This window comes from Podarcis cretensis, assembly GCF_951804945.1.
Source record: "Podarcis cretensis genome assembly, chromosome: 2".
In the NCBI taxonomy this organism is placed as follows: domain Eukaryota; kingdom Metazoa; phylum Chordata; class Lepidosauria; order Squamata; family Lacertidae; genus Podarcis; species Podarcis cretensis.
The window spans coordinates 22318215-22330157 of NC_137171.1; the positions used below are offsets into that span (position 1 = coordinate 22318215).

The following is an 11943-nucleotide window of genomic DNA, read 5'->3' on the forward strand; positions in this document are numbered from 1 at the left end:
GTACGGAAATGGGGGGTAATGGTAAATGAAAAATCAGTGTTTGCTTCCATCTTGGATGAGAGTTGAGGTCTCGGAAGAGTCCTCAGCAGTTACTAGTTTGTTAATAAATAGATCCTCAGATCAACAATATAGTTTATCTTCTCTGCCCCTCTCCCCACCAGGGTGTCTGGATTCCAGAAGGAGACTCCATCAAGATCCCTGTGAGCATCAAAGTCATCCAAGACCCAAGTGGCCGGCAGACATTCCATGCTGTCACAGATGTAAGTGCTACAAGGGCATGCAAGGAGGAGATGGGACTGGCCTCCCCGGGTCCCATGTCACTTTGGAAATTTTACTGAACGTGGCCTTCACTGTTTCATGCTTGTTTTTGTAGTCCCCTTGAGAAACACGCCAGACATAGGGGAAGCGGGCATTAAATTAGATACGCCATGGAAGATTCAGAACTGTATATCCCAATACCTCTCTTTCTTTGCTTAACAGCAGCCATAGGGAGTAATTTGGATTGAGAGCACAGTGCTGTGGGCAGTGTGTGTTTAACCATTCCCCCAGTTCAAATACCTTTCCACAAGTTGCTATTTGCAGCAAAGGATTAAAAGGCAGGTGCGATACGGGTATTCTGGCTCTGTGGCTAGGAATTTTTTTTGGGGGGTGTGGCAGGTAGGGAGGATTATTTAAATTGGGGAAAGCGTGGATGGAAAGAGCTGACTCAACTCACCCAGTTCTGGGTGACCTTTAAGCAGAGTTAGGGTACAATTTGGGTGGCAAATTTGGGCAGCTGATACCTAGATATACGAGCATCAAAAGTCACTTGCTCTCTAGTGGCGGAGGGAAAGCCCCTTGAAGGTGATGTGCATTGCAAGCAGGCCTTTGAGATGATTCCTCTTGGGCAGGGGTCAGCAGACTTTTTCAGCAGAGGGCCGGTCCACTGTCCCTCAGACCTTGTGGGGGGCCAGACTATATTTTTTGGGGGGAAATGATGCAAGAGCACCACAAGCCCTGGTGGAAGATTACCTGTGTCATGTGAGCGGCAGGGTCTGGTGGCGGGGGGACGATGAGCGGCGCGCGAAAGGGCTCCGGAGAGGGGCTGCTTAAAATGGCGGCCGCATGAGTGCTGCTGCTGGCACCAACAAAGCCCAGCCCCCTTCCTCTTCTAGGCAGGGTGGGGAGAAGCCAAGAGGAGGGAGGGAGGAGGCACCGGTGGGAGGGAGACAGAGGGAGAAGGACAGAACATGCACACTGGCGATCCATGTGGAGATTCCCAGACCGTCCGCAGGCCGGATCCAGAAGGCAATTGGGCCTGATCTGGCCCACAGGCTTTAGTTTGCCTACCGATGCTCTTGGGTGATGCCATTCATCTGACCTTGGAATGTGCCTGGCATCTTGGAGGCCTTTCTGCACCACTGCTAGAGGAGGAGGGTGACCAGCTGTGCGTGCACAGGCAAGCTAGCTTGCTCATCTTGAGCAGTGAGCTGTCCATGGTGAACCTTGTCTAACTGGTATCATTGTTGGCCCTGCCTACACTTAGCACTACCCTGTAATTTTTCTTGCAGATCTGCGAGTTCCTTCTCTTTGGGGTGTAACTTGGCATTTTGGTACTTCTGCTCCGATGCCATGATTTCATTTTTGTGTGTGTTTTGTTTCTGCTTTTACTATGTACAGCACATGATGGCAATAGGTAGCCTGGACCATGCTTACATTGTCCGTCTCCTGGGTATCTGTACTGGCACCCAACTGCAACTGGTCACCCAGTACCTCGACCTCGGCTCACTGCTGGAGTATGTCCGCAAAAACAAAGATGCCATTGGCCCACAGCTGATGCTCAACTGGTGTGTGCAGATTGCCAAGGTATGTATGGGTTTTGCAGAGGAATTTTGGGGTTAATTAAAGGGCCTTTCCCGGGGCAATTAAGGCTGGGGCTAATCTATCCCAGAATATTGGATTTTTTTTAGAACCACTTGCATTCAAAATATTGAGGGAGTATCCCAAGCATTATTGAAGGCAATGCAAAGTGTAATAAGACAGCTTAGCCACTAGGTGGCACCGGGCTAAGGTGTATCTGGGTGGAGCCATGAGTTTCCTGGTGCTGTTCTGGTTTGTTTAATAGAGGCAACCTTCTGTTTTGTCCAATACAAACAACCAAGTTCTGGTTTAGCCTTCTGATTGCTGCATCCTGTAAGCCAGGGGTAGGGAACCTTAATGGCTCCCTGTATCCAAAGCTTTGTCACTTAGAGTCTTGCCGCTTTTCCCCAATGGATTCTGACACTGGACCAGGACAACTCCTAAGAAATAAGAATGGCACAGGAAAGGGCACCAGGGGTTTCAGTGGGATGAAAGAACTGCCAGAATTCAGAGGGAGAGGCTGCCTTCCTTCTGTTTTCCCGAGAGAACTTCCAGCAAATACATACTGAACCATAATAATAATAATAATAATAATAATAATAATAATAATAATAATAATTTATTATTTGTACCCCGCCCATCTGGCTGGGTTTCCCCAGCCACTCTGGGCGGCTTCCAACAGAGATGTAAAATACACTAAAATGTCACATATTAAAAACTTCCCTGAACAGGGCTGCCTTCAGATGTTTTCTGAATGTCAGGTAGTTGTCCATCGCCTTGACATCCGATGGGAGGGCATTCCACAGGGCGGGCGCCACCACCGAGAAGGCCCTCTGCCTGGTTCCCTGCAACTTGGCCTCTTGCAGTGAGGGAACCGCCAGAAGGCCCTCGGAGCTGGACCTCAGTGTCCGGGCAGACCGATGGGGGAGGAGACGCTCCTTCAGATATACTCCTTCAGATAAACATGGACAACATATAAATATAAAACAGAAATCAGGCAAGTCCCGTTGCTGGTGTCGTCAGTGGTGTGAGAGGTCGGGATGAAGGATGGAGTGAAACAGAACCCAAAAGCCGGTAAAGGTAAAGGGACCCCTGACCATTAGGTCCAGTCATGACCGACTGGGGTTGCGGCACTCATCTCGCTTTATTGGCCGAGGGAGCTGGTGTACAGCTTCTGGGTCATGTGGCCAGCATGACTAAGCCGCTTCTGGCGAACCAGAGCAGCGCACGGAAACGCTGTTTACCTTCCCGCTGGAGCGGTACCTATTTATCTATTTGCACTTTGACGTGCTTTCGAACTGCTAGGTTGGCAGGAGCTGGGACTGAGCAACGGGGGCTTACCCCACCATGGGGATTCGAACCGCCGACCTTCTGATCGGCAAGTCCTAGGCTCTGTGGTTTAACCCACAGCGCCACCCGCATCCCTAAAAAAAAAGTCAGTAGGAGTCAGTGAAACAGGGCAGGAGACAGGGGAGCCAAGGCGGTGCTGCACACTGCTGCATTTGCACTGTGCTGGACTCCATGCCCCCCCCCCCCCGCTCCCAGTAAGTCATAGTAGTGGGTCCATGCCCTGCCCTACAGACTGCTACCATGAGAAGACTCTGTGGTCACTGAGGATGGTCAGCAGTTGAGGATTGGGCACTTGATTGCAAGTGGTGACTGGAGACAGCAGTCAAGCTCCATTATCAGGATAAGGAATTGGCTAGGGCTAGTGTAAATTGTGTAATTAGCACTGTTTTGATCTGCTAATTTAGTTACGCAATACATAATTGTGGCTCGTTGCAGAATGCCAACAAGCACCTACGCGGTCTCAGTAGAAGCATGCGGAGTGTTTGCTACACCATCAAAACTAGCCCAAACTAGTGGCTTTCCGGTGATGTTCCGGGAGCCTCGCAGGCCCTTGAAAGATTATCAGGGAGTTGCTCTGTGAGATTGGTAATACCGGAAAAACTTCCCAGAGAAGTCCATTTGTCTTCAGTTAATCAGACTTCCCCTGCCATATGCAGGTGTGTTGGGTGCGTTCTAGATTGCGTGAATTGAGAGAGCAGTGCAGCAATGTGCCTCAGCAGGTCTAGCGTGAACGCAGGGCATGCCACTTGAACAAGTTCCAGAGTTTTCTATCATGTGCTGGAATTCCATCTCAGATATTCTGGGGGTTGGTTCCTCAGCAGATGAGTCAGTGTGGAAATGCCACTACTCAGCAGAAATCCACAAAATGTATTTTAACTTAACTTCTAGATCCGTACCGGCCTGCTCAGCACATCATCTTGCTCCACCACTGGCAATGGTCTTTAGAAACACAGGAAATGCATCAATTTCAGGGCTTGCTGCCTCCTCCTTTTGTGTGACATACTTGATTTTCATTATGGTGGGAAGGGCCCAAATACAGTCTGTAACCTGAAGCATATGTAACCTGAAGCGTATGTAACCCGAGGTACCACTGTATATAGGTTGGGCCTGGGTAGACTATAGCTCCTGTGAATCAGGTGTTCAAACCCAAAACAAATCCAGGCACATTCATCTGTTTCTCCTTCCTTATGTTAAGGGCATGTATTACCTGGAGGAACATCGCATGGTCCATCGCAACCTTGCCGCTCGCAACGTTTTGGTAAAATCCCCTAGCCAGGTACAGGTGGCAGATTTTGGCATTGCCGACTTGCTGTATCCAGATGACAAGAAATACTTCTACAATGAGATCAAGGTTGGTATCAACTAGACAAGAGTGAGACACAGTGCAGGCAGCAGAGAGGATGATTCTTGTAACTTTATCATTTCTAAATTGGGGAGTGAGTGAGTGAGTGAGTGAGTGAGTGAGTGAGTGAGTGAGTGAGATCCAATTACTGCATTTGGGTCTCCGTCATGTGCAGAATGACAACCGACAGACTATGGAGTGGGGAACTGCATACCCCATGTAGCCAACAGAACTAGAAAATTCAAGAAAGAAAATTATTACAGAAGAAACTGCTTGAATACCTGAAAAGGTTTCAGAAGAGAAGGGAAACAAGGTGAAAAATGAGATTTTCAAAATGAGTTTTGATAGGTAATTAGGAGTGAAAATTTACTTTTAGAAACTCATGGGAAATGAATCCAGTTTAGCATGGTTCTTCTGACTTCGGATTTGCATTCAGATTGGAAAACAATCTTACAAATGTGGTGTGCATGTTTAGCTTAATTATAATTTATGTCATTCTGCCTTACATTTTTCAGACACCGATAAAATGGATGGCTTTGGAGAGCATACATTTTGGAAAATATACACATCAAAGTGACGTGTGGAGTTACGGTAGGTATATCAGACCAGCCGATTCCTACTGTGGTTGCCTTCAGGAAATCTGTCACAATAGCAAGTCTCTGGAAGTCAAGAAAACTGTTCAAGTGCAAGCTATCTGATTTTTAAGTTATGTGCAGTTCCCAACCAAGGTTGAAAAGTGATCCGCAGAGGTGATCACTGGAGCCTTCGAGCTTGTTCACAAGCCTCCCTAAGTGTGTCACCGCAGCATGAAGTTCCAAGTGACTTTCTCCTCTAGGTTAGACATTGTTGCCAATGAAAGGCACGCCTAGTTAAATTTGGCTGTTTGACCAAATATTTAGGAAACATTGCCCGCTGGTGCTCCCTATTCTTCGCCTGTGCTTATGCTTCAAGGAGTTTCACTGCCTCCTATTGGGAGAGGCTGGAACCCACATTTGAGTCTTCTAATGCCCACTATGCTGGAACTTGCGCAGCGAGGACATCTCGGTGCAATTCCTGCCTTGTTTGCCATAGCTGGGACACATTGGCCCATTCCCTTGCACTGGGCTTTTGTCCACTATATCCCTGGGTCTGTAACAGCCACCTGTACCACATCTACTGGGAGGAATTCAGCATAGTGCTATGCAGATTGCTCTGTCAGTGCAAGCATTTCTGTTTCTCCGATGGAATGATCTACAGTGGTGCCTCGCAAGACGAAATTAATCTGTTCCGTGAGGCTCTTCGTATAGCGGTTTTTTCGTCTTGCGAAGCAAGCCCATTGACAGCTTAGCGGATTAGCGCTATTAGCGGTTTAGCGGCTTTTTGCGATCAGCTGTTAAGCGGCTTATCAGCGGATCAGCTGATAAGCGACTTAGCGGCTTAGGAAAAGGGGGGGAAAGGGGGGGAAAACCCGCAGGAACTCGCAAGACATTTTCGTCTTGCGAAGCAAGCCCATAGGGAAATTCGTTTTGCGAAGCGCCTCCAAAACAGAAAACCCTTTCGTGTAGCGGGTTTTCCATCTTGCGAGGCATTCGTCTTGCAGGGCACCACTGTACCCTCTCCCAGTCCACACACACCCCTCCCAATGTGCTGTTCTGCAGGTTCTCCCAACACACACACTCCTCAGCCAGTATGGGTGGGGTGTGTGTGTGTGGTGGAGGGAAAGCCCTGTTGTGTTAGCGGAAGCCCTGTTGCACCGACTCATGCTGTAGGACGCACTTTTCCCCCTCCAAAAATTAAGGGGAAATGTGTGTGCGTCCTATGGAGCGAATGCAGGCTCCTTGGCTTCAGCGATAGCAACACGAAGCCTCCGAAGTGCAGAGGGAGCGCTCCCTCCATGCTCCGGAGGCTTTGCGTTGCTTTCGCTGAAGCCTGGAGAGCGAGAGGGGTCAGTGCGCACCGACCCCTCTCGCTCTCCAGGCTTCAGCGAAAGCAACGCAAAGCCTCCGGAGTGCAGCAGGAGTTCCTGCTGCGCTCCGGAGGCTTCGGGTTCCTTTTACTGAAGTCAGGAGAGCAAGACTCTCCTGGCTTCAGCAGAGAGGGAGAGCTGCGCAGGGCCCCTTCAGCCAAGCGGGGGAGAAATGGAAGGGGCTCCATTTCTCCTGCCGCTTTGCTGAAGGGGCGCTGAGCAGAGAGGGGGAGAATTTTTTTTTTCTTCTCCCCCTCTAAAACAAGGTGCGTCCTATGGTCGGGTGCATCCTATAGAGCAAAAAATACGGTAGTTGAATCTGGCCCACTGCATTCTGTTCATGAGTGTTTTCTGTCCCTTCACCTGCTCCAGGAGTGACATTGTGGGAGATGATGACCTTTGGAAGTGAGCCTTATGCCGGAATCCACCTTTCAGAAGTACCTGACCTTTTGGAGAAAGGGGAGCGCCTCTCGCAGCCCCAGATCTGCACCATTGATGTCTACATGGTGATGGTAAAATGTACGTGACCAGAGTAACACTTTCCCCTTTCCTGGGGAAAAATGTCACACCTTGGATGCACTTTGACCAATAGATTATGGCACTGGCTGGGGGCTTACCCACACTTCCACTTGTTCCGTGCCTTGAAAGCACGGGTCTGAGTGGTTTTCCACTTGTCCTTGGGAAAACCCACTTTTTGGCGCTGAATCAGAGTAAATGTCAATCCATGGAAAACCCAACTGACGTTTTCTCCTGATTCAGTGGTAAAGATTAGGTTTTCCTAGAGGAAAACAGCAGGACAAGTGGAAGCCCTAAACCAGAATCCACAGGCTGATGGCCTTGCCCTGGCCACAGAAGCTGTCATGGCTAGTATCTGCCTGAACGATGCTGACAATCTTCTCTAACCTCACAGGCTGGATGATTGACGAGAACATCCGCCCCACCTTCAAAGAGCTAGCCAATGAGTTCACACGTATGGCTCGTGACCCCCCTCGCTACCTGGTGATTAAGGTTAGTCCTGGCTTGCTCCCAATGTCCTTCCTATTGTCTAGCCTACAAATCAAACCAGGGGAAACTTGTGGCCCTCTGTATATTGTTGGGCTCCAGCTCTCATCAACCCCCACACCCAGCATGGCCAGTAGCTAAGAGATGATGAGAGCTGTAATCCAGCAACATCGGGTCACAGGTTTCCCCACACCTCCTGTAGAGACTCTGCAGGTGGTAAGCACTCAGTGAGTCTGGCTGTTTTAAAAAATGTTCCATCAATACCATGAGTCCTAGTTGTGCTGCTCTCCCTCAGTCCTGCACAGTTAGTTACACTTGCTAGGTCCTGCTCATGTTTCATCTTATTAATTTCTGAACAAAATAAAAATTTTAAAAACCCAGTCTGCCTTTTTTAAAAAAGGATTTTCTGCCTTAAATTTGTTGTCAGCTTCAGAGCATTAGTTGTTTTCATTTAGAAAAAAATATGAAGTTGTTTGAAAATGTGAAAACCTCCCCATGTTGTTGCTGTTGGGATACTGCCAGGGAGATATCAGCCCATCATGACTCCACATCGCCTCCGGACGATCATCAATCTCCCGTAGTATCAGCAATTAGCGATACGAGCTCCAGAAATAGCTTGCCACATTCCAGAGCTGATGCACGCTCTATCAGCAGAATTCGCACAGCGAAAGATGCACGCAGGAGAGCATTATTTAGAAGTTTATTCAGCATTGGTCAGAACAGAGGAAAAAACATGACTGCCTGCTTGCGTGTTCAGGCACAGAGAGAGAAATGAAAGCATAGACACAACGGAAACATTCTGTGAACAGGAAATACGCAGACTCTGTGACTCACAAAGCCTGTGACTTCCTTTTAAGGTGGAACAGAAATATCCTAACAGTTGCTGAGCTGCCTACCCGAGCCACTTTTCAATGCAACAGCTTCTACGCCAGAGCATGTGATTTTTGGATATTATGAGACATATGTCAGCAAGGATTACTTTTCTGAATTTATAGGCAGTTTGGAGGAAGCGGGGAGGAGGCCTCTGTGCATGTGGCAGACGGCTCTTCTCTTGCCCTAGCCAGGCTTTGTGCATCTAGGCCTGCAAGGTTGGGCTTCCAGGAAGACCTGAGGCTGGGTGCCTCTCCTTTTATAAAGCCAGATGCTACTCAAAGAATCTTCATAGATCAGGATGTTCTGCTCTCATTTAGACACTCCAAGGGGAGCTTAAGTGCCGGTAAGTGTTAAGAAGGTAATACCTTTTCCTTCTTCCCCTCAGAGAGAGAGTGGGCCACTTCCCCAAGTTGAGCCACCCACACTCACTGAAAAGGAACTAGACGAGATGGAGACACTGGAAGTGGAGACAGAGTTGGAGGAGGAGGAGCTTAATAACCTTTTTGCATCCAGGCAGTGGATTGACTCCATGCGGGTAAGAGACCTTCCTTTCCCCTTACCCACTTGATTGTTCATGGGGGAGAGATTCCAACCTCCTCAAACAATTAAGAAATCCTCCTGAACCTTGCCTATGATGCCTTATAAAATAATAGTTGTTGTTGTTGTTTGTTGTTATTAATTGAATTTATATACCGCCCCATACCCGGGAGTTTCAGGGCGGTTCACAGAATAAAATCAAGATATAAAACTACAAAAGACCTAATAAAAATAAAAACAACAACCCAATAAAAAGAGGTAAAGGTATAGGACCCCTGACAGTTAAGTCTAGTCACAGACGACTCGGGGGTTGCGGCGTTCATCTCGTTTTACTGGCCGAGGGAGCCAACATTTGTCCGCAGACAGTTTTTCCGGGTCATGTGGCCAGCATGACTAAGCAGCTTCTGGCACAACAGAACACCGAAACCAGAGCAGCACACGGAAATGCCGTTTACCTTCCCACCAGAGTGGTACCTATTTATCTATTTGCACTGGTGTGCAAAGGGCATAGTATTATTATTTATTTCCCTCATGGTTTACCAGTTGACCCTATCCTTCAAAGCAATAAGGGGAAATGGGAGGAAGGGGGCAGATGGTAAAACCATACTGGAAATTGAAGAACTAACGTGCTTTTTATGTTTTAATATGTTTTAATTCTTGCCCTATTTTGCTGTGTCAACTGCTTTGAGATCTTTTTGCTGAACAAATATTCTAAACAGACTGAATTAATAAATCCAATTCTGGCCCTGCCCTGGCTCATTGCTATATACTCTTCTTTGTTTTTTTGTGTTGTTTTTTAAACAACATCCAGAGCCCAAATCTTCTGAATCCTTCTGCTGGATACATCCCCATGAATCAGAGCAGCCTCAGTGGAAATCGCCAGGTATTTGATTTGTCTCCAAATCTGTATGGGAATCAGAGCTGGTGTACAGAAAGAGGGGTTGCATGTCCAGTGAGAAGAGCATCAGATACAAGGGGGGGGGGCAGTGTAATTTGTGTGTTTGTGTGGAGGCTGTTAACTTCGGTAGAGTAGAAGGGTTGAGTGCCAGAGCATGTGCTTTGCACAATTTGATCCTTGGCAACTCCTATTAGACAGCATTGCTGGAACAGGCCTCTGCCAGAGACTTTGCTGCGCTCATGCCAGTCGGTCCTAGAGCAGGCCCACCAGCACAGCTTGCGACCCACCAAATCAAATGCAGCCTGCCAGCTATGTTATGCGGCTTGCTGAGCTCTTGACAACTTTTCTGTTTTGCAGCCTTGCCAGGCAACAAAACTGGGAAGGTTATTCGAGTCCCTGGTGCGCTGCCAGGCATGGCCATTGGGTCGCAAGTTGTGTTGGCATGCAATAGACAGTGACCAAATGACTATCGTTCCAGCTCCTCTTTGGTCAGACTGCAACTCTGCTTAGCTGAGAGTAGCCCCCACTGCATTCAACAGGACTTACTTCTGAGTAGCCAGACTCTGGAGAGTTTAGTTGAATGTTTTATAGGCTCCCGTGGGTGAGCAATTTGTGTTTCCAGTAAAGGTAAAGGGACCCCTGACCATTAGATCCAGTCGTGGCCAACTCTGGGGTTGCGGCGCTCATCTCGCTTAGTTGGCCGAGGGAGCCAGTGTACAGCTTCCGGGTCATGTGGCCAGCATGACTAAGCCGCTACTGGCGAACCAGAGCAGCGCATGGAAACGCCGTTTACCTTCCCGCCAGAGTGGTACCTATTTATCTACTTGCACTTTGATGTGCTTTCAAACTGCTAGGTTGGCAGGAGCAGGGACCGAGCAATGGGGTTCAAACCGCCGACCTCCTGATCGGCAAGTCCTAGGCTCTGTGGTTTAGACAACAGCGCCACCCGTGTCCTGTGTTTCCAATAGGCAGGGGGAAATAGGAGCCTGTGGGGTCTCATCAGACCACTAATCATATGCTCATTTCTAATTCTTTGCAACCTAGAGCGCTGGAATGGGCTCCCGGCAGACCTTGCGGATAAGGCAGGAGTCGATGGGCCGCACAGTGTCGGAGTCCTCAGAGGGACGGGGCACAACCTCTGAATACGACCTCACTGAGGACCTGTCGTTGTCTGGGAGCCTGTGCCGCAGCTTGCGATCTCGGGGAGACAGCGCCTACCTGTCTCAGCGAGAGAGCTTGATGCTCCCAATGGGGAGTGCGGACGGAGAGGAAGATGCCAATGGTTACGTCATGCCAGATCAAAATGGCAGAGGTAGGTACAGCATCACAGAGGGGGTCTGTAGGGTACTGAGATGCAGCCCACAGTCTCCTAGGTGGACTGGAGTGGACCGCACCAATACCAAGGTGGAAAGGGTAGGGTAGAAACGAATGGGATCTGCAGGGGCAGCTCATTGGTTCTGGCTTTCTCTGAGCCATGGCCTTCTCCAACATTTGGTCTTCTCGGTGAGCAGCTTGCCTGTTCTTTATCATGCGGGTAGTGCAATTCTGCTGCACAGGAGGGGATTAGGGTGCACCAGAAGTTTACCCCTGACTGGCTCCGCTCAGTTCCTCTGAGCTTCACTGGTTAGAGGCTTTAGCTGCCAAGGAGGTTCCCATTGGCAGCAGTTAAGCAAGACATTTCAAGAGGAGGGAGGAGATGGGACTGGTCTAGTCAAGGATCTGGTCCAGCTACTGGCAATGGATCCAAGGATGAAGATGGACCTGGTGTAGAAAAAAAAAGCAGCAGTTATGATGTGCCCGGCTCCCACTTCTGCCCTGGCTGGTACAAGGGGCAGGGCTATGGCCACTTTGCTGCTCCCAGCCAAGAGTTAGGATTACAGCCTGAGTTATCTGATGACTTGGAACTGAATCCAGCTCAACTAGGTAGAATGAAGGGGAGCTAGGAAGGCCCAGGGGAAGATGTATTGACATCTCGGTTGGTGTCAAGGCAACCCCAAGCAAAGGACTCTTTGTGGGGCTGGCTAGGGAGTAGGAAGGGCCTCAGTGAAAAACTCTCTAGGGTGGAGGGGTAGATCAAGGGGCCAAGCTACAACAAACTCTGCTTCCTCTCACGGAGGCCATTCCCCTCTGGCTTCCAAGGACAGATTCGATTAGATC

At 49.0% G+C, this 11943-nt stretch overlaps 1 protein-coding gene across 1 annotated transcript in view; it reads left to right on the forward strand.

Moving 5' to 3' along the window:
• Window positions 1-11943, forward strand: part of ERBB3 (erb-b2 receptor tyrosine kinase 3) — a 98535-nt gene that overhangs the window by 79392 nt on the left and 7200 nt on the right. Inside the window, exons 19-27 of the mRNA XM_079965355.1 lie at window positions 162-260; window positions 1660-1845; window positions 4385-4540; window positions 5047-5122; window positions 6849-6995; window positions 7387-7484; window positions 8737-8886; window positions 9700-9771; window positions 10831-11098. Coding sequence (XP_079821481.1) covers window positions 162-260; window positions 1660-1845; window positions 4385-4540; window positions 5047-5122; window positions 6849-6995; window positions 7387-7484; window positions 8737-8886; window positions 9700-9771; window positions 10831-11098 — 1252 coding nt within the window. The remainder of the gene's footprint in view (window positions 1-161; window positions 261-1659; window positions 1846-4384; window positions 4541-5046; window positions 5123-6848; window positions 6996-7386; window positions 7485-8736; window positions 8887-9699; window positions 9772-10830; window positions 11099-11943) is intronic.